Source organism: Tenrec ecaudatus, chromosome 6 (genome assembly GCF_050624435.1).
Source record: "Tenrec ecaudatus isolate mTenEca1 chromosome 6, mTenEca1.hap1, whole genome shotgun sequence".
In the NCBI taxonomy this organism is placed as follows: domain Eukaryota; kingdom Metazoa; phylum Chordata; class Mammalia; order Afrosoricida; family Tenrecidae; genus Tenrec; species Tenrec ecaudatus.
Genome location: NC_134535.1, coordinates 9415899 through 9442897, shown reverse-complemented (window position 1 = coordinate 9442897; position 26999 = coordinate 9415899). Strand labels below are relative to the sequence as shown.

Here is a 26999-nt window from a genome sequence, read left to right as displayed (position 1 = left end):
GGACAGAACTTGTCTGGAACAAACCCTCTTCCGGGTACTTGCGCACATGTGATTTCCTCTACTCCCGTTGTACAGAAGTCACAGGTTCAGAGACCGGACGCTATTGCCCAAAGTCACACAGCTAGAGACTGTCAGAGTCTGGGTTTCTTAACACCACGTCTCTCATTCACTCCACCACCTCCATGGGACCCAGCAGTTCCCCTCCATAGGCTCAACACCCACCCAGGGCAGGCCTAGTGAGCACCCATGAATTCAGGTACCCTGAATGCCCTTCTCCGCGGGGGCAGTCACAAACCTCCTGCCCATGCCGAGGCAAACCAGTACCAGCCAGGAACCACCCAGCAGACCCTCACCAGCCCAGAGCTGCCCTAAGCAGCCCAGTGGGTAGCTTGACGGGCACGGATCTGCCTTGGTACCTGGAGGAGAGGTCTTCTCTTGCTGTGATGAACCAGCTATGGGAGATGAGGCGAAAGGGAGGGGGTGACAGGGGGTCCCCTGGGAGCTGATGGGGTGGCCTAGGGGGCATGGGAAAATGAATTCCTGTATGTGGCCTTGTCTTGGTTTTTTGAAAATGAACCCCTAACCCCTGAGGAGTCCCCTTTGCCCTCGTTTTCTACCCCCAGAGGATTTGTGACTTTTGTCCAGGGTAACTGGCACTTCCTGGGGAAGCTGCAGGCAACTTGTGGTTTGATATTTGGGATCGGCCCTGCAGACAGAAGCAGAAAGAGGGAAGGCCAGGGACCTCCGCAGAGCGCTCAAGGCTGTAACACTGAAGACCCGGAGAGGTCTGGAATGGGCTCTGTGGACAAGCCAGTGGTGACAGCAGAGAGCTGTGGAAAGACACCCTCAGAGAGCTGAATAAACCAGCCCTGAGCTGGGTCAGTTAGCAGCAGGGAGGACTGTCCTCAGGAGGCCCAGAGGGGGTCTGGCTGGCTGAGAAGGGACATGCATGGCAGAGAGCAGGGCTGCCTTGTTGGCAGGGCTGAGAGAACTGGCCTCTGCTGGATGGCCTTCCACTTGGGACCCTTCCCAATGTAACCTACATGCTTCCTGATCTTGACCCTGAGTTGTAGCCTGATGATCTTGATCTTGGGTGGACAGAGGGGCCGGTGAGAGCACACAGCCTCAAACGGAGAGACCTGCGTTCAAACCCTGGCCCTCAGCTTGTGGCCTGTGGGTCCTCAAGCCAGTCGCCCCTCTCTTGGGAGATGAAACCCCTCTGCAAAGGGCCCAAGAGGGCAGGAGCCACCCTGCAGTGGTCCCCGGGCGCAGTGCCCATGTACAGATAGAAACGGAGGCTCGGAGAGAACAGCTGGATGCAGGGTACACGGCTGGCAGGGTCCAGACTGGAATTAGAAGCCAGGTTCCCCTGACTCCAGAGCTGCCTCTAAGCATGTGTACACACAGCATCCCTCTGGGCGTATTGGGCCCTTGGGAAACCTCAGATGGTTGGTCTGGGGGTTCGACAGAAGCAGAATTGGGACAGTGGATTCTAGCTAGGCAGTAGCACCTCTCAGTAAACCCTAGGGCCCCTGCTCCCGCTGAGAAAATGGAAACCCTTCCCAGCTCCTGGCCCTCCACCCTGCTCCCTCCCGCTGGCTCATGCCCAAGGCTAACTCATGTGCAACCCACCCCACCTCCACCCTCTCCACGGGCACAGCCCCAGCTCTCCCAAGTCTCGGGTCATGACTTCAGTTACCGTCTGTACGTTGCCCCCTCCCAGATCCCCATCTCAGCCCAGACCTCTCTCCCACCATAAGGAAGGCCAATCACCCCGCTCCCCCGCTCAACCCGACTCTAGACACCACAGGACTCCAAACCCCAGGTGGGGGTCATCTTTGCAATGTTACCCAGCTATGAAAACAGCGCCCGGTGTTCCTTGGGGAGCCACAACTTCCTGGAAACAGGTGTGGCGGTGGCATTGTTAGGTAGCAGAACTGGGAGCAAGGTGTCCACCGGCCAATTCCAGCCCCCAGCCAGGAGGTGGGGCTCGGGGGATACACCTAGGTGGTTGGTACACCTGGATTGGCCCACTCTAGGCCAGGTGGGCTTAATTCAGCCAATGGAATCAACCAGTGTTGTCGACCACACCTCCCAGCAGAAGGCCCTAAAAATGGGAATTTGGAGACCACTGCTCTCTTTCCTGCTGCCCCTCTGCCTGCCTGCCACTGGGCCTTGTTGCGGCTCTCTCTCTCTCTCTCTCTCTCTCTCTCTCTCTCTCTCTCTGTCTCTCTCCCCATTGGGGGTGGGGCCCAGTCCTGTGTTCGGTTAACTGTAAAACCTGAAACTTCTTCTATCCTTTATGAAAACCCACGTGGAGCACAAACCAGGCTTCGGTCATGAATTTCTTTCTCGTGGGAAGCCAGGAACTGAGGCACTCACCACCCAGGAATCTAACAGCCTCTGGCCTCTGTGTTCACAGCAGGGGGAGAGACTCCTCTATCTCAGCACCCCAAGGCTGATTCCTAGGAGGCAGAGGTTAGACCTTCCTTCACCCTTCAAATTGTGTGCCGATTCTGACGCCAAACTCCCCAAGTTCGATTTGTCTCCGGGTTGGAGAAGTCATTGCAGCAGCCACACAGAACTCATAGACCGCACTGGCCATGATGGGGCTTATGAAAGAGCCCGTGGGGTTCGATTCAGGTTTAGAAATGCGCGGGTTACAGATCTTCAATCAAGACAGCCACTTCTCAATCATGCCAGCAGGCAAGGCTCGCTCTGGGCCTTGGCCCCTCGGCCCTGCGTCGGCGCTGCTCAGGCAAGCTCTTCAAGCTCTGCCAGTCGGTGCTCAGCTTGTTCAGTCGGTGGGCTGGGAAGCCCGCTACACCATCTCCTGCTGCATTTCTGCTGGTCTCCTGGTTCTGCTGCCTCCCCTGCCCCCATTTCTCCTCTGCTCCTACTCACTCTCTCTGGCTGTCCCTGGGGTCACAGCCCTCTCCGTCTGCCTTCTGGGTCAGAAGGCTCCCATTGCAGGGACTCCAGACCCAAAAGATGTACCCCCTCCGATCTCTTCTTCTTGGTAGTGGGCAGGTCCCTTCCTGCTCTGGGATTGGCTCTCTTAAGCCTAGTGGTTGGACTAAACGAATCAATCCCTTCCTGAGGATTCTATACATCTAATTAGCGTGGCCCCACATGCACAAGGGGGCCGTGCATCTTATTTACATTATTAGCAAGGTACCCAATCTCCTCCGTGGCCTGCAAGCACTTCCTTTGCAGAGCCCCAAACATCATTAGGGGGGCGTTAAGAAGGCCGTGGCGAGAAGGGACCCTGTTAAGTCATTCCCTGCCTTGCACGCCCACCCTCCGGTGCATGCGGCAGAGTGGGAACAATACGGAGAGTATGTGAAGTCTGCTCCATTCCCTGGCCTCTCGGGATTGGCCCGAGGTCGACATCTGAACTTGGCTCTGGGATTGCCACTGGAATGGGTTGAATGACTATTCACTGTGAGGGACCTGCCCAGTGAGGGAGGGAATGGGAGAGGGGAGAGGGGAGAGTGGAGTGGGGGAGGCTGGGAGGGGCAAGGCAGCCCTGTCCAGGTTGCTCCTCAGTGGGTGCCGAGGTGGTTAGTCATGAGGGTAGTTTATTCAGAATTTGCATCACCATTTCTGTACAGTGTGATTTCTGATCAATAATTAATGCCCACCCCCTTCTTCTTAGCCCCACAAAACTAGGTCAGCCTCCTCTCGGGGAAAGACAGTGGGGCTCCCTCGCAGACGCTTCCTCCCACAGAGAACAGGTCAGCGTGGAGGCGCGTGCCCGCCTCCCGGCTCCCACCCCTAAAGCAGGGAAAAGGGTAGCCAGAAAATGAGACAGGCACCCCTGGCATCCGTCCAAATGCTAAGTCGGTCCATCGTAGGCCCTGCCAGCATCCCGCTACCCATCCATCCCTCTGCTCACTCACCCACTCGTTGCCCCAACACATGAGGAAGCCCTGAGGGAAGGCCTCTCCTGCAGAGTTCCTAGGTGGCCCAGCCAATGTGTGGCTGCCAACCACAACGGGGGGGAGGGGGGTGAGCCCACCCAGAGGTGCCTTGGGAGAAAAGCCGGGTGATCTGCTTCCAGGAAGTCTCAGCCTTAATGACCCTGCCAAGTCTGGGGGAGTAGGAAGGGACTTCGTTACGGCTGGTCCTCATGTTAAGCATAGCACTGGACACACAGGAAGCCCAAGGCCCCAGCACCCACTCCCTGGCAGCAGGGGACATTGGACCACCCTGTTGGGGTGGGGACTGCCCAGGGCACATTCCTAGAAGGGCTGACTGGAGCCCAGAGGTGCACGTCCAGAGAGACAATGGAGGCAGCCTGTCGGGTGAGTCTCAAGACAGTGGGGTCTGTCCTGGGTGCCTGGTGGGCGTGGAGGATGCCAGCAGGCAGAGCCCTGTACCAGCTCTGGGCTGTACGGAGAGGGCCATCCTGGCGCGCCAGGAAAGACTGAGGCAACCGAAAGGGCCAGAGAGCGGCTGAGAGGAGAGGCTGGTGGGAGAGGCCTGGAGAAGGCAGCCCAGCATGGGCCCAGCCTGGCTCTGCTCCTGACTCCTCCCGAGGGCCCAGCCTTTGTTGCTCAATTAATTACATGTCCCTTGTTCTACAGGATATTGAAATTCGGAAAGGCTCCTGAAAACCTGCCCAGCTGGCTTCCCTGAATGGCAGCCCAGCCTCTGCTACCGCCTCCCTCTGCGGAGAGGCCCAGCTCACTTGCCGCCCCCCCTGGGGGCCAGGGACTCCCAGGGCCACAAAGCCAAGGCATAATTAGCTAATTAAGGACTTAGAAGGAGCTCATCACTTCTGTGCTAGGAAAAAGGGGCCACAGAATTGGGGAATCCGGGAGGACCCTGAGAGGCCTCAGTTAATCCTCCTTTTCTGCCCACGGTCAAGTAATTAGCCAAGGGCAGCCAGCCAGTTACACTCTGCCCTCAGTCCCCCTGGCACTGGGCACACAGTGTGGGAGGCGGGAGAGGACAGAGAGAGAAACAGGGAGGCGGGAGAGGAGAGAGAGGGAGAGGGAGAGGGAGAGAGAGAGAGAGAGAGAGAGAGAGAGAGAGAGAGAGAGAGAGAGAGAGAGAGAGAGAGAGAGAGAGATAGAGAGATAGAGAGATTGAGAGAGAGAGAGAGAGAGAGATTGAGAGAGAGAGAATGAAGACAGAGAACAGAGAGTAAGAAAGGAGGCAAAAAGAGCTCGTGTGAAATAAAGTAAGGAGATGGACTGGGGCATGGAGGATGGATAAATGGGTAGGTGGGTGAGTGGTGGCTGGATGGGTGGGTTAGTCTGTGATAAATGGATAGGCAGGTGAAAGGATGGCAGGATGTGGATGTACAGATGGATGTGGATGAATGGATGGATGGATGGATGGATGGATGGATGGATGGATATGTGGGTGGATGGGTAGATGCCTAAGTAGGTGGGTGGATTGGTTAATGAATGAAAGGATGCATGGATGGATGGATGGATGGATGGATGGATGGATGGATGGATGGATGGATGGATAGGTAGGTAGATGGGTGGCTAGGTGAATGAGAGGATTGATAGACAGGTGGATGGATGGGTAGATGGGTGGGTAGGTAAGTAGGAGATGGACGGACAAATGGAATGGGTGAGTAAATGAATTGGAAGGCAGGATGGATGGATAGATAGATGGATGGATGAGTAAGTAGATGGACAAAGGGAAGTAGAAGAGGGAGAATGAAAAAGAGAGAATTCACCTACAAGACCTGCTATCACCTGCCTCAAAACATCCCTTCTACTTCAACATTCTCCATAGTCAAACCCCCTCCTCCAGGCAGCCTTCCTTGGTTCTCACACCAGTCAGCATGACACCCCCCTGTTTTCACTCCCCCGCAGCTCTCCCTCTCTTGGGGTTTACTTGGTTCTGCTTTCTCAGGGTGACTTGCCAGGCCTTTGAGAGTGGCAGGCTGCAGGGGGCACCAGGTGAGTGGTTGAGGGCTCTACCCCGCCAGCCCCAGGGCTGAGCCAGAGAAGAGGTCCACGACAACCAAGGATGCCGCACCACCCCCATGAGCACCCACTCCCTAGCAGTGGCCCCGAGGACAGTCTGACCCAATGACTCACCAACAGGAGGGGATGCTGTTTTCTGTCCCACCAGGCTTCCATAGGCCCTCCACCCTGCAGGGGCAGGGCAGACCTTTCTCCTGTCCCCTCCCTGGAGCATAGGGCCCACCGTCTGGACAGCCTTCTCACTTCCCTCTGCTCAGCAGGCATTCCACACCTGCACTGCTGCTTTGGCCAGACTGGCAGACAACCCCTCCAGCATCCCAACCCCACCTTGAGCAACCTGTGCCTGCCTCCACTCTCTACTGCAAAGCACCCTGTAGCTGCCGCGCCACCCCAGGGCAGGTCCCAGTCAACTCCCGAAGACAGGGCGTGCTCCCTGAGGGTGTTAACTCTACAACCAGCCTGACCAGCCCACTCCCGGCCCCCGGGAAGCCAGATGCGGCCCCTGCAGACCCACGCCATGCCTGGAAGACCACTCTTCCTCAGATCCCGACCGAGTGATTCTGCTCCCCATGCTGGGCTGGGTCCTGTGATGAGCGGGCCCCACCTTGTCCCCTGAAATCACAGGACACTGTGGAGCGCCCCGTGTGCAAGGGCCACTGTGAGCCTCCTGTGTGTCCTCTGCTCCGGCCCAGCACAGAGAGCCCTCGGAGGACCTCCACTGGGTGAGTGAAGGGAAGAGGGCTGGGTATGGATGGTGGGAGAGATGGAGAGAGGCATGAATGGAGGAAGGAGAGGTGGATGCATGGGGAGAGGGACGAGGGGGAGATCAAGGGGTGGATGAATGGATGGGTAGATTCATCCAACAACTATTTACTGAGTCTCTGATGGTGGGCACTGCCCGAGGCTGTAGGAATGCATTAGGTGAAAACAAGAGCAGCCAAATCCCCTGCCCTGTGGGTAGGGGTCGGGGGTAATTCAAATAGAACAGGGGGTGGTGCCTGGTTACCATCAGGAGCTGTGTGTGGTCCAGCAGGATTGAATTCTCCCACCGTCCTTATTCCGTCCATGTACTGAGCAAATAATCTGAGCAGCTGAGCCGCAGGACAAAGAGCGAGGCATCGGGACTGGAGGACGGCTTAGTAGCAGCCTGTGCCGCGCACGCAGATGACCCCGCCTGGCTTGCAAATAGCTCAGAGGTCTGGACGCTCTGACTGAAAAAGATCAAAGACTCGGACTGCCCTCCACACAGCGGACGCCGAAAGCGCATCGACCAGCAAACAGCATCATGAGAAATGCAGAGAAGAGTGGAGTTTTCACGGACTTTATTTACCGGGATCTATAATCGATGGCCATAAAGACAAATACCGATGGCTCCCCGCACGGGGCAAACCTGCTGCCGGAGACCACTTCAGCGTGTTCAAAAGGCAAACTGTCACGTAACGGCCCAATGTGCGTGCCTGACCCCAAGTCAAGGGACTGTCAGTCACCTCAGCGGAATGCCCGGGATGGGCAGGACACACGGAAGACCAAAGAAGAACTGGTGCTGGGGAGTGATGGGGTTGGGCCAGAATTGGCCGAGTCCCGTGAACTGCCAGACACCAACTCTGTGCTGGATGAAGTGCAGCCGGAATGGCCCCCCAGGGAACAAGACTTCACGCATGTCGTCAGAAGAGCCAGTCCCGGGGAAGGGCACCATGCTGGGGAAAGCCGAGGGGCAGCTCAAGAGAGAAAGACTTCGCCAGGTGGCCGCAGTAATGAGCCTGACACAGCACTGACTCTCCGGGTGGCACAGCACCAGGCTGTGTTTCCGTCCATGGTACGCGAGCCTCGACAGCACTTACGGCCAACCAGGGGGCACGGGTGAAAACAATGATCCCAGTAGACTCACTAGGGTGAAAGGGATGGGACCGGGGGCTGGCTGGGGGGTAGCAGGTGGGCAGGAGAGGCCTCGCTGGCAGGGTGACAGAGGTGGGGACAAGCATTCCTAGCAGAGGGAACCAAAACATAAGAGAGCAAAACTGACACCCATTGAGCCAATGCCAATTCATAGGAACCCAGAGTCCCCAAGACTGTAACTCTCCACAGGAGTAGAAAGCCCCATCTTTCTCCCACAGAGAGGCTGGTGGCTTCAAATTACTGGCCCTGGGGATCACAGCCCAACAAATAACCACTATGCCACCAGGGCTCCTGGCAGAGGGAACAGGGAATGGGCAGGGCAAACTCGAGGGTGGGGGGAGGCAGCTGGAGGGAGGTGAACGAGGCTGAGAGCTCAGAGGGGCGTGGGGTCAAGACTCGGAAGTGCTCACGGGTCACTGTAAGGATGGGGGCTCATCTACCAGGTGCGAGGGGCCCCTGAAAGCAGCTGCAGAAGGCCTCTTCTTGCTGACCCTCCGGACTAGAGAGCGAGGCCCTCGCCCCAGCCTGGTCCCCTCCCCCTGGCTAGACAGTGGCCCTGGCAGAGGCTGGCATGTGCCCGCTGCTGCAGCGAGAGAGGAGATCTGAGGAAAGTGTGAAAGGCTCTCCTCCTGCCTCGGGGAGAGTGGGCTGGGGGGCGGGGGGCAGGGCAAAGCAGGGAGTGGGCGCATGAGGAGAGCGGGTGACCAGGTCATGGAAGTGGAGTTGGAGGACTCTGGGAGCAGGCTGGGGGCTGAGCCGTAGGAGTGGATGTGGCTGGGGGAGAAGAGAAATTGAATGGGGCAGACACGCGGAGCAGGAGGAGCAGGAGGGCGGGGCCTCGGTGGGATGTTTAGAATGCTCCTTAGAGCTGGGATTCTGGGCAAGGTGTGACACTTGGTGGCCTCGGTGCAGACAGTCCCCCGACAGCAGGGATGAAGAGATCACTGTGAATGGAAGCCAATAGAGCTGCCCAGCCTCTCCACCCACACCGGCCAGGGCTGCTGGCCTCCAGCCTCTGCCCTCAGGGACTCTGGGCACAACAGGTGGGAAGAGGGAGAGGGAGGTGGCAGGGGCACCTGGGAGAGACCCAGGAGGAAGGGGACATGTTTCACATCCCCTCGAGACAGGAGCTGTCAGCCCAGATCAGCAATGCCTCTTGGCTAAGCTAGTCCAAGTGGGAATGGCTGACCGCTGACCAGCATTTGGGGGATGGAGTAGGGGGTAGTGAGCCACTACCTGTGGCCAGGAGGCAGAGCCAAGCCACAGGAGAGGGGACCGAGCTTGGGTCAAGTCCCTGGGGGCCTACTCTCTGGTCTGGCCAGGTCATCTGGGGTACTGAGCAGCCGGGAAAGGCAGTCTGCTGCTCTTACCTCAGCCGCTGCCAACTAATCTGAGGCCCAGTGGGCGCCGGAGGCCGGGCCAGCAGCACAGGGCCAGACGCCAAGGTCACAGCATACACCTGCCCGGCCAGAAGGAGCCCCGAGACTGAGGAAGCCTGCTCCCACTCCTGAAACTGAACCATGAGCAAACCGCGCCACGCCAAGGATTCCCTCCACACCCCATCCCAGGAGAGGCCGTCGGTGCCCCCACCCTCCCCGGCGAGTCAGCACTGCCCTCCCAGGCCATCCACACCAACTGGGGACCCGAGCAGGCACCCACTCATTCAACTGCCCGGGCATACCCTCTGCTTGGAAGCCTTCCTCAGCAGAGTCAAACTTCACCCCAGAGGGGCTGGCTTTGCCCCACCCCCATCGATCCTCTCCTGTCTCTGGTGCTCTCCAGGTCCTGAGAGGAGTTCTGCACCCACCCCGCACCTCTCCAGAGAAGGAACAGCTCCTGAGAAACCAAGCCACTCAATGGCATCTCCCCCTGCCCTCCCGTCTCCTCCAACCCTGGGCCCTGGGTCCTCTGCCTTCAAGGCAGCTTGAGGGCCGCCATGAGTGCCAGGGGCAGACCCCACTGTGGGTTGGGCAGGGATTGAGACCACCTGTAACTGCGTGGGCTGCCTCCAAGCGCCAAGTGAACACACTCTAAATTAGAAAGTATCTTCTTCGTGAGAACTCCGTTCAAGGCATGTCTCCCAGCCTCCTTGCACCTGGATGGTCCCCAGAGCGTCCTTGAACTTTCTAAGTAGCCTGACCTGGCCTGGCAAAGCCCCCAGTTTGGTGTGGGCCTGGCAGCGAGGGGGTCTAGCGTGACGGGTGATAAAAACCACCGGTGCCCCTGTGACAGTTACAGCCTGGTGTCCACTTGGCCAGGCTAGAATTTCCGGTGGTTTGGCAGTTAAAGCACAATAATCCCTTGTGGTGAGATCTAACGTAATGTAATCCCTTCCATGAGATCTGCTATGAGAAGTCCATCAATTGAAAGGAAGGTTCCTCAAGGGTGTGGGCTGCTTCCAATAGAAGTGGTCGCTATGGAGAAGCTTGCTTGCTTTTTTGCTGGGTCTGGGTCCTGCGTCTGGCTCATCGTCCTCCAGTTCTTTGGACTTGAGCCAGCAGCCTGACATGTTACCAACCACTCCCAGGAATCAGCAGCCGCCTGCCGTTTTACTTATGCGCCTTGGGTTCATTCACTTCTGTGACCAGAAGCCTGTTGGGTGACCGACCGATCTTGAGTTCATCCGCAGCTGCGAGAGTCAGGAGAAGTCTCCAACCTGATATCCAACTCGTGAACTTGGAACGTGCTTGCTGCTACTTCCAGGTGAACCATTTCCTTGACATAAACCTCTTTCTTGCTGTTCCTGTTAGGTGTTGTCGAGTCCCTTCCACTCTGGGCAGTGACCCTATGTCCAACAGAATGAAGCCTCTCTCTACAGAGACGTATATAACCTTCACTGGTTACCTTCTCAGGAGAACCCAGCCTAGGACAGTCCCCAAGACCAGGGGGCCCTCTGAGCCCTCATTCTCCAACACTAAGATCCTGGGATGAGTTTGCCAAGCCTGAGTCTCCATGGTGCTGGGTGAGGCTCATACCAAGGTCCCCAGATGAGCAGACCTGGGGGCTCCCTACCCAAATCCTATCTCCCAGGGGGTCCCTCCCTGAAAAGCAGCCCTGAACACCCACCAGGGGGGGCAGGAGCTGCATGTCCGGGCTCTGCCACACACATCTTGTCCCCTGAGTGACTTTCCCCATCTCTTGTCACCATTGCAAACTGGAACTGTGAGTGTGACAGCCTCCCGCATCCGCTCTCCCAGTCCTTCCAGCAAAGCACGGAAGCTGAGGGTGGCCGTGAGGACCCCGGAGGCTGCAGCTGGGGTCAGAGGCCAGGGCTGTCCCGGGAACACTCCTCCCTGAGCTCTCGAACTTGTTATGAAGATGAGAGGCCGCTGCTCGTGGGCAGCCCAGCGATGGGCTGGGAGCTAACATCTGATCCATTTTGGCAATTCCTTGTTCTCATTAATTCCCTGGTGTTGTTATTAAATCCTGACCTGGGATCCCCACCTCCCCTTCCCTATACGTCCCACCTTCAGGCCCAGAGCTGAGCCCCCTGTGTGGAGGCACAGCAGGGATGGTGAATGAATAAGAGGGGGGAAGGGGCTGGAGAAGGGGAGTAGCCCAGGCCAGGCTCAGTTCCGAGGGTCTGCCTCTGGCCAAGCTCCACAGTCTGGGTGGGTGGGTGACCAGGCACACATGTGAGCCAGCTGCCAGAGGCCAGCAGGGCATATTGGCTCAGGCCTTGGCAATGGCCACCCTCATTTCTTAGTGGAGAAATAAAAGCCCTTATCCTAGTTAAATGGCTCCATGGTCTTTGGGGAAGGACTGTTGCAGTTTTAGGGGTGGATACACTGAAAAACCAAACCCACGACCATCGAGTCATCTCCAACTCAGTGTAGTGGTGATGTGTTGGGCTGAAATCCACATGGTCAGCAGTTCAAAACCACCAGCAGATCCTTGGGAGAAAGACTGGGCTTTCTACTTCCGTAAACAGTTACTCTCAGACACCCAGAGGGGGGTCATGATGAGTCAGCAGATGGCAATGAGTTTGGTTGGGGTTTGTTGGCCTGGCAGGGTGGCTGTGGGGATGTCCTGGAGATATCCCAGGCTGGTCAGCTCCCCAACGACAGCCTGAAGGCTCCAGAGCCCTGCCTTGGCCGCAGAAGCCCCGGCCTGCCCAGCCCCTGGGAAAGAAGTTCTTCCATCAATCTGAGGGGAATGGTGGGGAGAGAGGACTTGGCTCAGGGTCTTCCAGCTAGTGAGTGGTTCTTCTTGCAGGGTGGAGAAGCCGGATCCTGCCCACAGGTGAGGTTGGGCCTAAGGTGCATTTGCCTGGCTGCCCTGGGTTCCACAGAGCAAGGGTGGGTGGGTAAGTACTAGTATGGTCAGTGTCCATCCCTGGGCTGACGTGTGGATTGTGAGTGGATGTCAGCTCCTCAAGACATTCTGCCTGCATGTGACTCCCAGACCTGGCTGAGCAAGTGAAGCCTGCAGGGGACTTGGCTAGCGTTTTTCTCTGCCTAAAGCGCTCAGTAAAATGGGTCTTTAATGTCTGTCGGGAACTCCCAAAATTCACTTCCCAGTGAGGCTTGCCTAAGCACCTGTCTTCCCCACCCAACTCTATGGAGGGGGTCCCCACTCCCTTGGAGCTCAGTCTGTAGGGAGGCAATGTGGGACCGGACAGCGGGACTCAGTATGATCAGCACAGTGCAGCGATGACCCCAGAGTGGGCAGGGCCTGGATGGTCACAGGGGACCTGGGTACCCTCCACGTGACAGGAGAGCATGTGCCTAGGAAGCAGAGCCAGACAGCCAGTTGAAGGCCTCTGATGGGTTGGGATGGCTGAGTGCGGGCAGACACAGTGAGCCCGGCCACTTGGGTCAATGACGGGGACACATCTGGAAGACAGGGGAGTGTTTATAAAGGGCTTGAACTAGTTTTTAATATTTTCTACTTTCTTCTTGAAGTTTTTATCTGTTTGACTTTGTAATTGTTATTAGAGTTTTGGTTTTCATTCTTTCTTCTTGTTCAATGCTTTGTTGTATCTGAAATCCAGGAGAGGTAAATCTATGGAGGCAGTATGGTAGTTATACAATCGTTTGTCAATTTGAAGATTGAGAGTGAAGGGGTGGAGTCTAGCCTGTCAAGCAGATCATAGCCAATGAGGCCTCTGTGTGGGCATGGCCTTCTCCTGAGAATTCTGGGAAATCTGTTTTTCCTCCTTGGAGGCACCTCTCTCTTCTGATAAGGCTGACTCCCTGTAAGACATCCCTGAGGAGAAGCCACATGGACCTACCCTGATGCAGCCCTGGGAACTGGAGAAACCACACAAAGAGCCCTGCCAGCGCTGAGATGCTTATAATGCCACTGGATCCAAAGACTTTCCACCCACTGGCCTGTGATCGTCCTGCATTTGGCGTCATTGCATGTGTTTCGTGAGTCTGAAGAGGAATGTATAAATTGGTATCGGACATATGGGCTAATATCAGACTTATGGACTTGATCTGGACTGGGCTGGGATGTTTCCTCAATATTTCACTGCTCTTGTATATAAACCTCTTTCTTATTCACATATGAGTCTATGAATCTGTTTTCCTAGTCTACCCAGACTAACACAGACAGTAAGTGGAGTAGCAGTTCCTTGAGGTATGGGGGGCGGGGGAGGGGGGGTAGGAACTAATAATGATGAGTACAAGAATGTTCTAAAACCCATTGTGGTGATGCCTGTACAGCTCTCCTCGACGGGACTGAACTATTGAATTGTATGATGTATGAATGATATGCCAATAAAACCACTACCAAGGAAAGATAGATAGATAGATAGATAGATAGATAGATAGATAGATAGATAGATAGATAGATAGATATCTGAACTGGCAAAGAGGAAATGGAGCCCAAGGGTGAGTTCAGTTTCACACCTGAAGGATGACCCAGGTCCCTGGTCAAGGAATTCTGCCCATCTCAGGTCAACCAGCAAGCCTGCTGTTTTGTATGACGTTGGCTTTTGCTCCACATTCTGTCCACCCCCCCTCCCCTGCCCCCAACCAGGACCTTCTGAGTGGTCCCTTTCAGAGCGGTGGGAGCCAGGCACCATCTAGGTCTTCTGGTCTCAGGGTCATGCGGTCCCTTGGCCCACCAGACTCAGCCTTTCCTTGGGCTTTGGTTTTCTTGACTCCCAATGGCAAGAGATCAATAGTTGCATATGAGACGGCCACTCACCAACTTTTAAGACCCCGGTCTCTACTCACCAAAGTGTCTCTGATTATTCTAAGCTGCCACCAGCCGCCGCCACCACCCCACCCACCCAAGTTTGCCAGCTAATAACCCCAGAATGGGACTGGGACTTTGGCCATTATCAACTCTCTAGCTTGCCACCTAGTGGCGAAAGTGCAAGCCACAGGCAGCTGTGGAACAGAAGGGTTTCCAGGACAGAGGCTCTCCGGATGAAATGGCCGGACTTGGAATGTTGCAGGGAAAGGTTTCTAAAGACAAACAGAGGCGACGATCCAGACTTGTCTGGGAAGTGCTTCTAAAAGCCCGTGCCCTGCTCCAGGTCCGGTCCTTGCCCCCACAATCCCACCTCCCCCACCCCTCCATCCACCACCCTGTGACTCTGGGCAGCGAAGTGACTGGGGATAGGGCCATACCTCCCTGACAAATGGCCTGAGAAGGCCTCCCTTGTTCTAACAGCTGCCTGTCATTAACTCAATTATTCACCAGCCGGATGGACCTAGAAGGTCTCTCTCCAGGGGCAGCGCTGTGCATGTGGTGCCTAAAATGGGGGCGGGGCGAGCTTGGCCACCCGGTTACCTGGAGGGTCCCAGAGTCATTTGCTGGCTGAGACCAGACCAGGCTCCCCATCGAGAAATGCCACCCCCAACTCGGGGCCAGGCTTAGCCCCCCAGCGAGGCAATTAGCAGCAGGAGCCCACTGAGGAGGGACTTCAAGCTCCTCCTGGCCTTTCCAGCCGCTGGGCTCCGTAATTGGAGCCTCCAGGAGCTCCATTCCTGTGCTTCTCTAGAGAACAGGCCGCAGGCACCCAGAGCAGCTCCCAGAGGCCAACTCAGCAGAGCAGTGGCTTAATGAGGGCCTCGCCCACTGGGAGAGGGAAGGAAGACACACGCCCATACCTGTGTGCGCACACATGCCACCATCACCCCCCCGCAGACATGTTCATAGCCACACACCCCCGGGCCAGACACAGACCCTGAGCCCTGATTTTGCTCACCTCACCCCTACCCCCCAGCCTCATTAGATCTCAAGCGCCAGCCAGAGAGCCTGGCCTGATGGGAGTTGTGAGGACATGAGATCGTGTAGTGTAAATAGCCCCGCCTCCCTCACAGGGTGCCTGTAAGGCTCAGAGATTGTGGAGCACACAAGGCTGAGCAGATGCCCGTGCGTGTTGTGTGAGATGGCCTCACTCAATGCTAGGTGGGCTGAGGGGTAGATGGATGGAAGGGTGGGCGAGTGGGGGAATGGGGGTTTAAATACATGGATAGGTAAGTGGAAGGACATGCAGACTGTGGGAAAGTAGATAGCTGGGTGAGTGGATGGGTGGGTAGATAGGTAGGTGGGTATGTGGTTAGATGGCTGGGTGGATGGATGGATTGGTGGGTGGGTGGATAGATGGATGGATGGACCTATGGAAGGGAGGGTGGATGGACTGGTGGGTAGATGGGTGGTTGGATGGACTGATGGATGGATGGGTGGACAGACTGATGGGTGGATGGATAGATGGATGGATGGATGGATGGATGGATGGATGGATGGATGGATGGATAAGTAGGTAGATGGGCATGCATATGGGCAGGTGAGTGAGTGGGAAAATTGGAAGCTGGTGTTCTGAGTTAGCTGGCACTAGCTCAGGGCTTGGGTGTGCACACCCAGGGACATGTTCCCTGGTGCCCTCTCCAGTTAAGCAGTGTCTTTCTACAGGGGCCTCCTCTGGTAGGAACCTTCATCCCTAGAAGGTCCGCCTCCCCAGCATGCTGAAATCCATGTTCTTTGGGGGCCCAGCGGCATCAGCACCTCCCTCCACCCCCACTCCCCACCCCAGCATCTTTTTCTCTTACACTGGGCCATGAGCTCACTCCACAGGAGCAGGCCCCTATCGCTCCAGCAACCACAGGACTACTGGACCCAGCCCAAACACCACATGGTGTCGGTCTATTTTGAGTGAATCACTGGGGGGCAGCTGGGTGGGCCAGCCTTGGGGGCTGGGGCAGGACAAGGCAGACTCACTGGGCACACGGTTGATGGCTTTGAGGGGCCGTAGGACACGCACGGTGCGGATGGCAGACAGGTTGATGTTCTGAAGGTCCAGAGAGTACTCGACCATCCTGCAGAGAGATGAGAAGGGTCAGTGAGGGGCTAGGGCATGGGGGTGGGCTGTGGCACCACAAAGACCCTGGTTGGGGCAAGAAGAAGCCAGAATCCTACTCTGCCTGGGTCAACCTGTGACCTTGAGTATGTCCCCAGGTCTTGGGCTTCTCCCTGCTCCCCCTGGAGCTCGGCAGGCCAGGCGGCACAGACCACCTCTCCTAGGATGTGACAGGCCCATTGTCTGCCCTGACCCCTCTACTGATAGGAACGGCCACAGTCCTTCCTGAGCCAGCCCCAGCCCCTCGGTCTGACTGCCCAGACAGCTCTCAGCCCTTCCAGCCTCCATCCACGCTCTATTGACCGAGTCCCTTCTGGCTGCAGGCTCTCTCCTCCTCTCCGCCCAGGAGACCCTTCATGCCTCTCCAAGCTGGGACCTTTGAGGAACCAAGCCAGGCCGGGCACTTCTGATCCAAGGGGGATTCGGCTAGGCTTCCACGCAGGTGGGCAAAGGAGAGACCGGGGCAGCCTGGAGCCCTCACCACTACCTAGTCCTCTTCCTCGGGCCCGGACCCAGCAGACCCCCCAGCGTGCCTCCTCCAGGAAGTCGCCCAGGTTCCCCCACAGAGAACTACCTCAAGGCTCCTCCACCGCACACAACTGCTACTCACCCCCACCCACAGACAGGGCTCCTTCCATCCCACCCCCCACTCCCCAGGCCGGGCCAGGCCCACTGTCGGTGGGAGATGCAGGCTTTTTGTTTGTTTGTTTGTTTTGTTTTTATTTAATTTTTTCAATGTAGGTTTTTTGGACAGGCATATGGGTGATGAAGCCACTGCCCTGCTAGTTGAAGAAGTAACTGAGTGTAGGCGCCATGACTTGGTGACATGCAGACACGTGTGAGCTCACACACACACACACAAACAGCAGGCTACATTAGGAGGTCAGGGAGAGGAACCAGCCAAGGAGCAGAGGCCTAAGCTGGCATCAAGAGGCGAAGGGGGAGAAGAAAGCAGGGTCCAGGGAGGGGCCCAGACCAGCAGCCTGGAAACGTGAGGCCTGCAGCTCGGACAATGGGAGGGACCGAAGGAGCAGTGGGACTTCGCGAGTGGGTGGGCCAGTCGTCATTTCATATTCTGTAGAGCTCTCTCTGGCAGCCAGGGAGCTGCGGGTGACGCACACGCGGGCACACAAACAGGCGCTCCCACAGACACGCACCTCCCCAGCCCGCACAGGCCTGGCAGGGAGCCAGACCCTGTCCCCATCCCCCAAATCCAGGGCCTCTGTCCAGCCTGGTTCTGTGCATTCCTCCAGGGGGGAGGGGCACTAGCTCCCAGGCCAACTCAGTCCTCTGAGGTTTAGTCTAGGCTTTGCTAGGTGTGGAGGCTGCAGGTGGGAGCTCCAGCCCCAGCCCCCGGCCCAGCCAGGGGGCAGTGAGTGGGCTAGGAGGAGGTTTCTAAGGCTGTACTCCACAGAGACCGGGAGCCAGACTTTTCTCCCTGAGAGCCGCTGCTAGGTTCCAACCAGTGACCTCTGGGTTGGTGGCTGAGCACTTTAACCACTGCACCACCAGGGTTCCTATCCACGTATTAGATAGGCTGTTTTCTGGCACCCGGGTGGCTCCAGGACCCACAGCCCCACACCTGTGGATGTAGTCCCATCAAGGGTTAAGTTTCCTTTGTCACGTTCATGAGGTTGCATCATTGGCATAGGGCTGGCAGCTCTTAACCAATCACCTTCGTACTATAGAAGGAGCAGCTGTGGCTGCCAGCACCCCTGAGGCAGATAGACACTACCCCGAAAGAAGACCACCAAGGACCCTGGAGCTAAAGAGAGACCAGGACCTCCTCCCAGAACCTCCAGGGAGAGGAAACCTTCCCCTAGAGCCACTGCCTTGGATTCGAACTTCTAGCCCTGCAAACAGTGAACACATCCATTTCTGCCCTTTGAGTGACAGCAGCACCGAGTGGGGACTGGGCGAGATGAATACCTAAGCCAGTGCTTCTGCGTGCAGAGCTTGGGCTCTGGGTTCTGACACACGTGAGCTCAGATACAGGCCCCAGTGTGACCTGGGACAAGCCACCGCACCGCTGAGCCTGTTTTCTCATCAGTGACATGGGTCAGATCATGTCCACCTTCACAGCGTTCGTCAAGGCGACTGACCGTTGACACTGCTGGATGTCGGCACCCCCCCCCCCCCTTGCAGAGCTCCATGATGAAGGCATCATTGGGCTCAGGTCCACAATCAGTGCCCACAAAAGCAGCTGTCAATGCCCCTGTGAAGAGCTACAATCTCAGAAACCTACAGGGGCAGTTCTACTCTGTCCTTTAAGTCCTTATGTGTCGGCATCGACTCGATGGCAGTGAGTTTGGTGGTCGTTTTTCCAGAAGAACAAATGTGTCTGGGAGGAAGTATAGGGCTCGGGAAGGCTCCTTAGGAGCGAGGGAGGCAAGACTTGGTGGAACAAACTGAGGACGTGTCATCGGAAGAGCCCAGTTCCTGGAGAAGGACATCATGCTTGGTCGAGTAGAGAGGCAGTGACAAAGGACTGACTCCCGGGCTGAAACTAGAGTCCAGGGCGTCAAGGGCGTCACGGGCATCACGGGCGTCAAGGGCGTCATGGGCGTCAAGGGCGTCACGGGCGTCAAGGGCATGTCAGTGTGGTGCTGTAACCAGGGGGCTGCGAGCTGGAAACCACTGACGCGACTACACGGAACCACAACCGGCCCCGGAGCACCATTTGGTGGGCGGCAAACTCGAGTGACTTGTCCTCACAAGCTGGGGCAGGGGCTAGCTCTCGGCCACCTCCCAGCGGGGCAGGACCCGGCGGAAGTGACCCACGCCTAGCACAGGCCGACGGTGCTCCGCACCTCCTCTGGCCTGACTACTGACGTCACAGGAGGGCCTGACGGACTTTGGGGTACTCCCTGAAAGGGAAACGGGGCACACGCTGCTTGGAGGCCGCCTCCCTCGTCACCGAACGCAGCCCGGCTGGCAGCCAGGGCAAGGAGCCCTATAGCAGCCTCCACAGGCGGGGCCCTGGAAAAGGGGAGCCACTGATTGGCCAGGGGCAGCCATCTGACCCAAGGCTAGCCCAACCATAGGTGGTCGAGTCGGAGAGGCTAAGCCAATCGAAACAAAGACCGAGGCTGTAAGCCAATCAGGTGGGCTCCCTCGGGAAAGGAAGGGGCGGGCCCGTGGAGCAAGAGGACACGAGACAGGTGGCTGGTGATCTGTTGTTTCCTGGTGGAGACGCCGAGAAGGTCCACAGTGGAAATAGAGGAGTTAGAGAGGGGCGCGTAGAGGGATGGGTGGGCGCAATTCCGAGACCATTCTCACTGTGACGACCCCAAAGGGCAGGCGAGAACTGTCCGTGGGTTTCTGAGACGAAAACTTCATCTTTTGCCCACGCAGCGGAGGGCGGATTCGAAATGCTGACCTTGTGGTTTGCGGCCCAACTCGTCACCCACTACGCCATAAAGGATCCTCAGAAACTCGCACAGATGGTCTTTTAGCTGAACCCCACTGACGGGGAATACCCTTTATTTGGTGTGTCCAAAGGTGGCTTTTCTAGGTGCCCTGCTGGTTACACATTGGGCAAGGTCAGCAGTTTGAAACCACCAGCCGCTCTAAGGGAGAAAGATAAGGCGTTATAATCGGCTACAGAGTTACAGCTTTGGAAACCCACAGGGGGCAATTCTACCCTGTCCTATGGGGTCATTAGGAGTCAGAATGGGCACACGGCAGGGAGCTGGATTTTCTGCTGAATGGTGGTCTCAGGGAAGTTTGGGTTGAAGAATTGGAATGCACCTCAGGGCACTAGTTTCAGGAAGTCATCCTGCCAGACTCAAACTCACTGCCAACAGTGGAGTCTGACTCCTAGCAACCCCATGGGGCAGAATAGAACTGCCCCTGCGGGTTTCTGAGACTGCATCTTTACACGACAGCCTCAGCTTTCTCCCATGGAGCAGTGGGGGACTCAGAACTGCTGACCTTGTGGTTCATAACCCAACAAGCATGCCGCTATGCCCCAGAGCTCCTTCTGATGAAATCTATTGGTTCTCAATTGAGAGGAGCACCAACCCAGTTCCCCACTGCCAGGACGGCGTGTCCTTCTGTACAAGGGACAAGAATGAAACGTTCATAGTTCTAAGTCTCCCTCCTTCAGACCTCTTCCCGGGACTACAGAGAGGGGTCTCTTTACCACAGGCTAAATTCACCCCTCTCTGCTCTGGCTCCTTCCACACTCAGTTCCCCCAAAACTAAACACTGAAGCCAGGACTCCAGAGCCTAGCTTCTGCTTCTTGGGGAGATGAGCCAAGAAAGCACAGTGAGGCCGGTGGAAAGTGAGAAAAAGCTAGGGGAGGGCTCTTGGGGAGGGAAACTGGGGTCCAATCCCACTGGAGATCCTCCCAGGGTCCCCATCTGAGAATAGGACTGGGCAGTAGCTGATGACTCCCCTCCCCTGTTGGTTGAGAGAGAGCTCCCTAACAGAGGTGCTGGGGAAAGGCTGGGACAGAGAGGTGGGAGTCTGGGATCGGCAAAGACATGTTTTCAGGACAAGAGAGATCCAGAGGGAGTGTGAGAGAGGACAGCCACAGCCCAGGTTGGTACTACGCCCCCAAGAAGGCAGCCAGCCATGCACCTCTTTCCTCAAGTGACCTCCATCTTCCTCCCTGGCAGCAAATATATTTAGCATGAATGAGACATCCCTGTTTTAAAAAACTGAAGACCACCTGTGATAGAAGAATGGCTTTTCTTGCCCCCACCCTCCCAAGCAGAAGTGAGCAAGGGCTTTTCTGTGGGCAGAGTAACCACCAGGCTGACTTCCCTCAGGCCCCAAGGAAAACAGCACTTACGGGAGTGAGAAATTAATTCCTAATTACACAGTTACTTTATCACACAGCTTCGGTGCTAAAAGTCTTTAAAAAAAAAAACCCTCAACAACCGGTCTCCCCCCTCCCGCCCCCGACTACCTCCTGCCAGCTCCGAGCGCCTAATTAGGTAAGTAATTTTGCTTTAAAGTAAGCACTTCCGTCCTGAAATCACTCTAGAAGGAGTGGCTGAACCCAGTTCCCAGGCTGTCATCTGGGGAGAAGGGGCCCAGTGGCCCTGCGTGTGGGGCATGGTGTGTGTGTGTGTGTGTGTGTGTGTTTTGAAGGGATGTCATCCCATTTGAGTGTGTGTGTGATGAAGGGTGTCTTATTACAGCCCAGAAGCCTCCCATCGTCACCCCCAAATCCCCACACGTGGGGAGGCCCAGAGACCCAGGGTTAGTCAACCAGAGGTGGTCATCACAACACACACACACACCGCCATGATTGGTTCCAGATGATCATGTGACTCCCAGTGAGCCAATGAGAGGCCGTCTAACCCTTGAGCTGAGACTTCTGGGAAAAAGATACTCTTGCCGAGCCACCCTGGAAACCTGGCGCTCTTGGCAACTATCTTGCCCCCGCTGTGGCCCAAGGATTTTGCCAACACAAAGGAAGGCCGAGACCAGGGCTAGAGAAACAGGATCCTGACCATATGGCTGGAGCACCTGCCTCTTGTTGAACCCCAATCCCAGCCCCCTCCTCTGTTCTCAGCGAGAGGAGCCCATCCACCCGTAGGTGGCTTGATGCCATTTGAACGGACTTTGTGTCGCTGGCAACTCAAGAGCCCTGGCTCACCCCTCCCACAGGGTGTCCCAAGCCTTCACTCCATGCCAAGGCCTCTGTGCCTCTGCCCTCTGCCAGTCTTCCCATGGCAGGGTCAAGATGAGGAGCAGGCTCAGGAAGGTTAGCTCACATTCTGCCCACATCACGCAGCCAGCGAGCCACATAGTGAGGGGCTCAGATCCTCAGTGGCATCTCCTCTCTCACTCTCAAGCCACCGGCCCTCAGCCAGCCAGAGAGCAGGCAGGCTGCTCCCACTGAGGCGGATGAGGGCAGTGTATTAGAGCGTGCATGCAGAGCACCCTGGTTTGCAGAAGAGTACAGATGGCAGCCACAGCCTAAAATCCAACTTGCAGAATCCCCACGGGTAGCTTGAGCCTCCATCGAACTCTCTGATCATGAACCAAGATGTAGCTAAAGCTAAGGACGCCCAGTGCCAGAGGGGTGACGCACTGGGCTGCGAACCACAGAATCCGCATGTGGAAACCACCAGCTTCTCCCAGGGAGAAAGACAGGGCTTTCTACTCCAGGCAAGGGTTTACAGCCCTGGAGCCCCACAGGGCAGCTCTATTCTGTGCTATAGGGTTGCTATGAGTCAGCATCAACCCAATGGAAATTCGTTTTGTGGGGATTTGGGGGGTAGATAATCTTCCTTCAGGCAGAGGGCCTTGGAAAATAGATTGCCTCCACCCCTCTCCAGCCAGCCCAGGGAGGACAGTGTCTCCTGGGGCCTTGCTTGAGTGTGTGTGTTCTGGATGGAAGTCACCATACAGGGGACAGATGGAAGAGTCAGGAGTCCATAGTGCTCGGAAGGCCCTGGACCAATCTGGTAAGAGCTTCTCTGTGGCAAGGCACATGTCCCAATGGTGGTCCTCTTCCTGCTCCTGTGGTCCCACCTGTCGCTGTGACCGCCGATCTGCCAGCACTCGGCCTCTGGGACAGTTTCCTTTGAATCCCAATAGACCCTTGGATGCCATTTTGACCTCCTGCTGACGGCCTCCCTCATCCGGGCGATGTCTCTGTGTCCCTGTCTTGGTCCCTTTTAAGACTTCATGGATGTCCCCCTTAAATTATATTTGAGGTTAGGGTCTCTTGTACCCCAAAACAAGGGCCACCGCTGTAGAGATGGTGACGTCCTCGATGGGGCGCCAGCCTCCCTGGTCCCAGTCCGGCACTGCTGCTGTTTGGATGTGTGCTCGGACCAGCCACTGAGCCACTCCCTGGGTGTGGAGAGGAGGCCACATCCCTGCCATATACTCAGGGCTTCGAGCCACGGTGCAAGTAAGCCCAAGGAAGTACGAGCTATCCTCTCCAGCCTCCTCGCCGCCTCGGTTAACATGTGCCCAGGAATCACACGGCGCCTGTTTCAACCCTTCCTAGGATCCCACCACCTGCCAGAAAAAGCCCAGGCAGGCAGGGCCTCCAGAAACTCACCACCGCCCCCTCTCTGACCCTGTCTCCCAGCACCGCCCACCACACACCCCCTGCCTCCAGGGCTGCCACGGCATCCCCAGCTCCCGGCATGCACCACGCCACCCTGCCTTTCTGAGTCATGCTCTCTTGCTTCATGTCCACTGTGTCCTCTCCACCACGGGGACACCTCTGGCTCTGAGGCGGGCACAGTCGGTACGTGCCCCTGCTCCTCAGGCCAGGGGTTGGCTCCGCGTCCCAGCATGGCCCCCCAGCACCAAGGCCAGAGCCCATCTTTGCTTGTCAGGTAAATAACTCGAAGCATGAATCCAAAGCGAGGGGGAGGTGGGGGAGGCCTTTTAGCTCAGAGCTGACAAGCTGCGACATCGACTGACTGAGATCCACCGGCTTTCCAGGAAATACCCCGCCCAGGAGATGGGTTTTTATGTGGCACTGATAAAAATAGGGTATTTCCTCAATCTTTGAAAGGGGCCCACGGGGGCTTTCTTAAGATGTAATTTAAGATGTAGCTAATGGAAGGGAAGCCGAGACACTGGGAATCACAGATCGGCTGTAGGGAGGCAGGAGAGATGACTCAGATCTGGTTGGTAACCAGATCGCCAGCCTTACCGACGGGTGTCCCCGGCACCAGCACATAGTAGGCGGTGCAGGGAGGAAGCACGTGGTCGTGGAGAAGCCACAGGGAGCCTTGCTCCCACCAGCATGTCACCGCACACGCCCAAGTTCACCCACAGCTCCTCACACACATCGGGGACCCGGAAGAGCAGGCGTTATTGGACCCACTCAACTGACATGGAAACTGGCACCGGGAGACCAGCTTGGGTCCAGTTCAGAATAAGGGAGGCCTGGGTGGGAAGGATGTCTGGGGCAGGGACCCCAGAGTCAAAGGTAAGTCATTCCAGACAGTTCCCACCCCCCACCCGCTCCAAATCAATTCCAGTTCCTGGTGACCGCACGAGTGTCCGAGAACTGCGTTCCCTCAGAACTCTAAGGAATGCCAGGCCTTTCGTCAGAGTCACCTCCGGGGAGAGTGGGGGATTCAAACCCCCAACCTTACAATGAGCAGCTGAGCCAGGGAGCTCCCCACCCACCCCAGGAAAGTCACCCCAGGGTGGAGACAGAAGCTCTGGGAACCTCAACCCCTGAAGCTGGTCTCTGACATCCTCCGTTCAGCTCTGGGCGAGGTTAGCTGATAAAAGACAGGACTCCCAGGGAAGTTTGAATTTCCGATAAACCGTTCCATCTCCACAGTCGCCTGGCACGTACTCAGACGAAAACGTCATTCCACTGTGGATCTGGGATTCACATTGAACTCAGCGTCCCCTACTTTTATTTACCCAATCCAACACGCTGGGCCGGCCTGAGAGGTGTCTGCCATCCAGCGCAGTGGCGCGTCTGTGGGGAAAGAGCGCCGACGGCAACATGATTTCACGGCTGGCCGTGGAAACGGCGGCGGACAGAAGACGCTCATGGGCGCCCCTCATTAAGAGGTGGCCAAGGCACGAGCCATTGCTGCCACCATGGAGGTGACCTGTGGAAAGGTCTTTGCAGATCATGAGATGAGGTCCGTCGAAATCATCCTGGTGCCCCCTAAACCCACCCCCAGAGTCCTCAGGGGAAGAGACGACACAGCAGAAGAGGGCGATGGATCGAAGGTTGAAAGCCAGCGCAGCAGGGCCTCCCTCGGAGCCCCCAGGAGGAGCCAGCCCTGCCCCGCCCGACAGTGGTTCCTGCCTGCCCCACTGCCCGTCGAAGCCTGGGCTAAGCCACCCCTGCAACTTCCCCATCCACTTCCCCCAACTCTGTGGCCAAAAGGTAGGGGTGGGGGACCCACCTCACACCCAGAGGCAGGGGTGGGGCTCAGTCCAGGTCTGGCCAACCACCTTGGCTGCAGTGATTGGCTCAGAAATGAGCACATAACCAAAGCCAGCCAATCCACACCACAGAGTACCAAGGAACACCTTTCCAGCAAACCAGTGGACCTGCGCCCTAAACCTGGGGCCGTCCACAGCCAACGTGCCACCTGAAAGGAAAGTACCAGAGAGGGCAGTCCTCACGGAGGAGGGGAACTGTTGGGCTGGTGGGACCGGAGGACACAGGCTGGTGACATCTTTCAGGATTCCCGAAGGTCATGACCAGATTTTAACATTGGTAAAGCGGGACACCATTGATGAAACTCATATCCTGGCAAAATAGCCACATGGCAGCCGAAAACCGTATACCCTAGCTTGCTGTGCTTTCTTTCCAAAAATCGGGACTTTTTAAAGTGCCGTGTGATGCGGGACAAATTGTTAAAAATCGGGACTGTCCCGCCCAAAGCAGGACGTCTGGTCACCAAGGAGCAAACCCCAGAGATGGAGGTCTTGCAGCTTTTCAGATGCACCCCATTGTGAGTGGATCCCTGCTGCATAAAACTGAGACACCTGCCTGACTTTTGATCGGTGGCTAGCTGGCCAAGCATCTCTGATGACGCCCCACCCCCATCCTTACCTAGGGTGGCTACCACTGTTCCCATGCAGACAGACCTATGCAGGGCCCATGATACGCTCTTCCACCCAACTCCCAGGTCCTCTCACCCAAGGTCAACTCATCCTAGGAAGACGGCCCAGATGCTCTCTCCCTCACTCTGAGGGGCCCTCACACAGGACATGGAGCAAGCATGCTATGGAGTCTCCCTGTGCCAGGTAAGCTCAGGACCAGGCTCTGGGGACTCCAGGATGGTGACTCAGATCCCCACGCCCTAGGGAGGACAGGCCTGGAGAATCCAGCATGGATAAATCAGAGGGTGGAGTTGGCCAAGGGGCCAGGGACCTCCAGGTACGGTCTTTGTATTTGATTTCGATTTCAATACCAATTTTGATTTCCATTTGGGCTGCCCTGTCAGCCCAGGCAGAGCTCTGCAGACAGTGATCGGGGTTTGCAGACGTGGGAGGACCACAGCTTGGTAAAGGGCAAAGAAGGAGAAAGGGGGGGGGGATGCTGACTCAGAGCTGTCCCCCCAGCCCCCAGTGTGCCTTCTCTTTCTGATTTTCTGATCATGGCTAGCTTCCTAGATGCCTTTGTGGCTGAGGTTGGCCACAGAGCCAGTTGTGGCCAAGTGCGATGGGACGGGAAAATGTTCTTGAAAGGAAAATGTTGCTTTCCTGATCAGCATAGACAAGCCCAGGGAGCCTGGCCTGGGCCTCTCTTCCCCTTTCCTTCCTGTTGTCAATGTGGACCTGATGTCCATGGCTCCAGCAGCCACCTGGTGACCACAAAAGAAAACCCCAGAAAGTTGGGAGGTCCAGCCCCGCATTGCAAAGCCATGAGCAGCGGCTGCAGACCTCAGACCTTCAGGTTATGTCAGCAAAACAACCAATCAACCGGACTTTGCTGGAGCTGCCTGGCCTGAGCTGCCTGTCCCTTACCGCCAAACACATGCATGACCAATACACCCAGCAAGTCGTAGAGAATCAGGCCTCCGGCCTGGCCTGTGGAGCCAAGCTCACCAGGTTTAATGTCTGGCTCTTGCCCTTCCCCATCCTATGACCTTGGGCAAGACACTGCCTCGTCTAGGAAACGGGCCTGGCCTCGGTCCTGCTCTAAGATAATGCGCCTGTTAGGCACACGTAAGCACTCAGCAAAAGGCCTGCGTTTATTTGCATCCTAACCCTGGACGGGGCCTAAGACAGCTCCACTCGCTTTGCTCTTTAAAGCCCCGCTAATGGGCACTTTGGACAAAAGGAACACTCTGGGAACCACCACAGAAGGCACGTGCCCACTACGTTCCAGGACTGAGGAACATTTAGATGGACTTTGGGCTTCCCA

General features: G+C 56.7%; 1 protein-coding gene across 1 annotated transcript in view; it reads right to left on the bottom strand.

Annotated features, from left to right (window-relative positions):
• The window catches only part of CACNA1I (calcium voltage-gated channel subunit alpha1 I), a 125564-nt gene that overhangs the window by 64017 nt on the left and 34548 nt on the right, over positions 1-26999 (bottom strand). The window contains exon 4 of the mRNA XM_075552618.1: positions 16026-16123. Coding sequence (XP_075408733.1) covers positions 16026-16123 — 98 coding nt within the window. The remainder of the gene's footprint in view (positions 1-16025; positions 16124-26999) is intronic.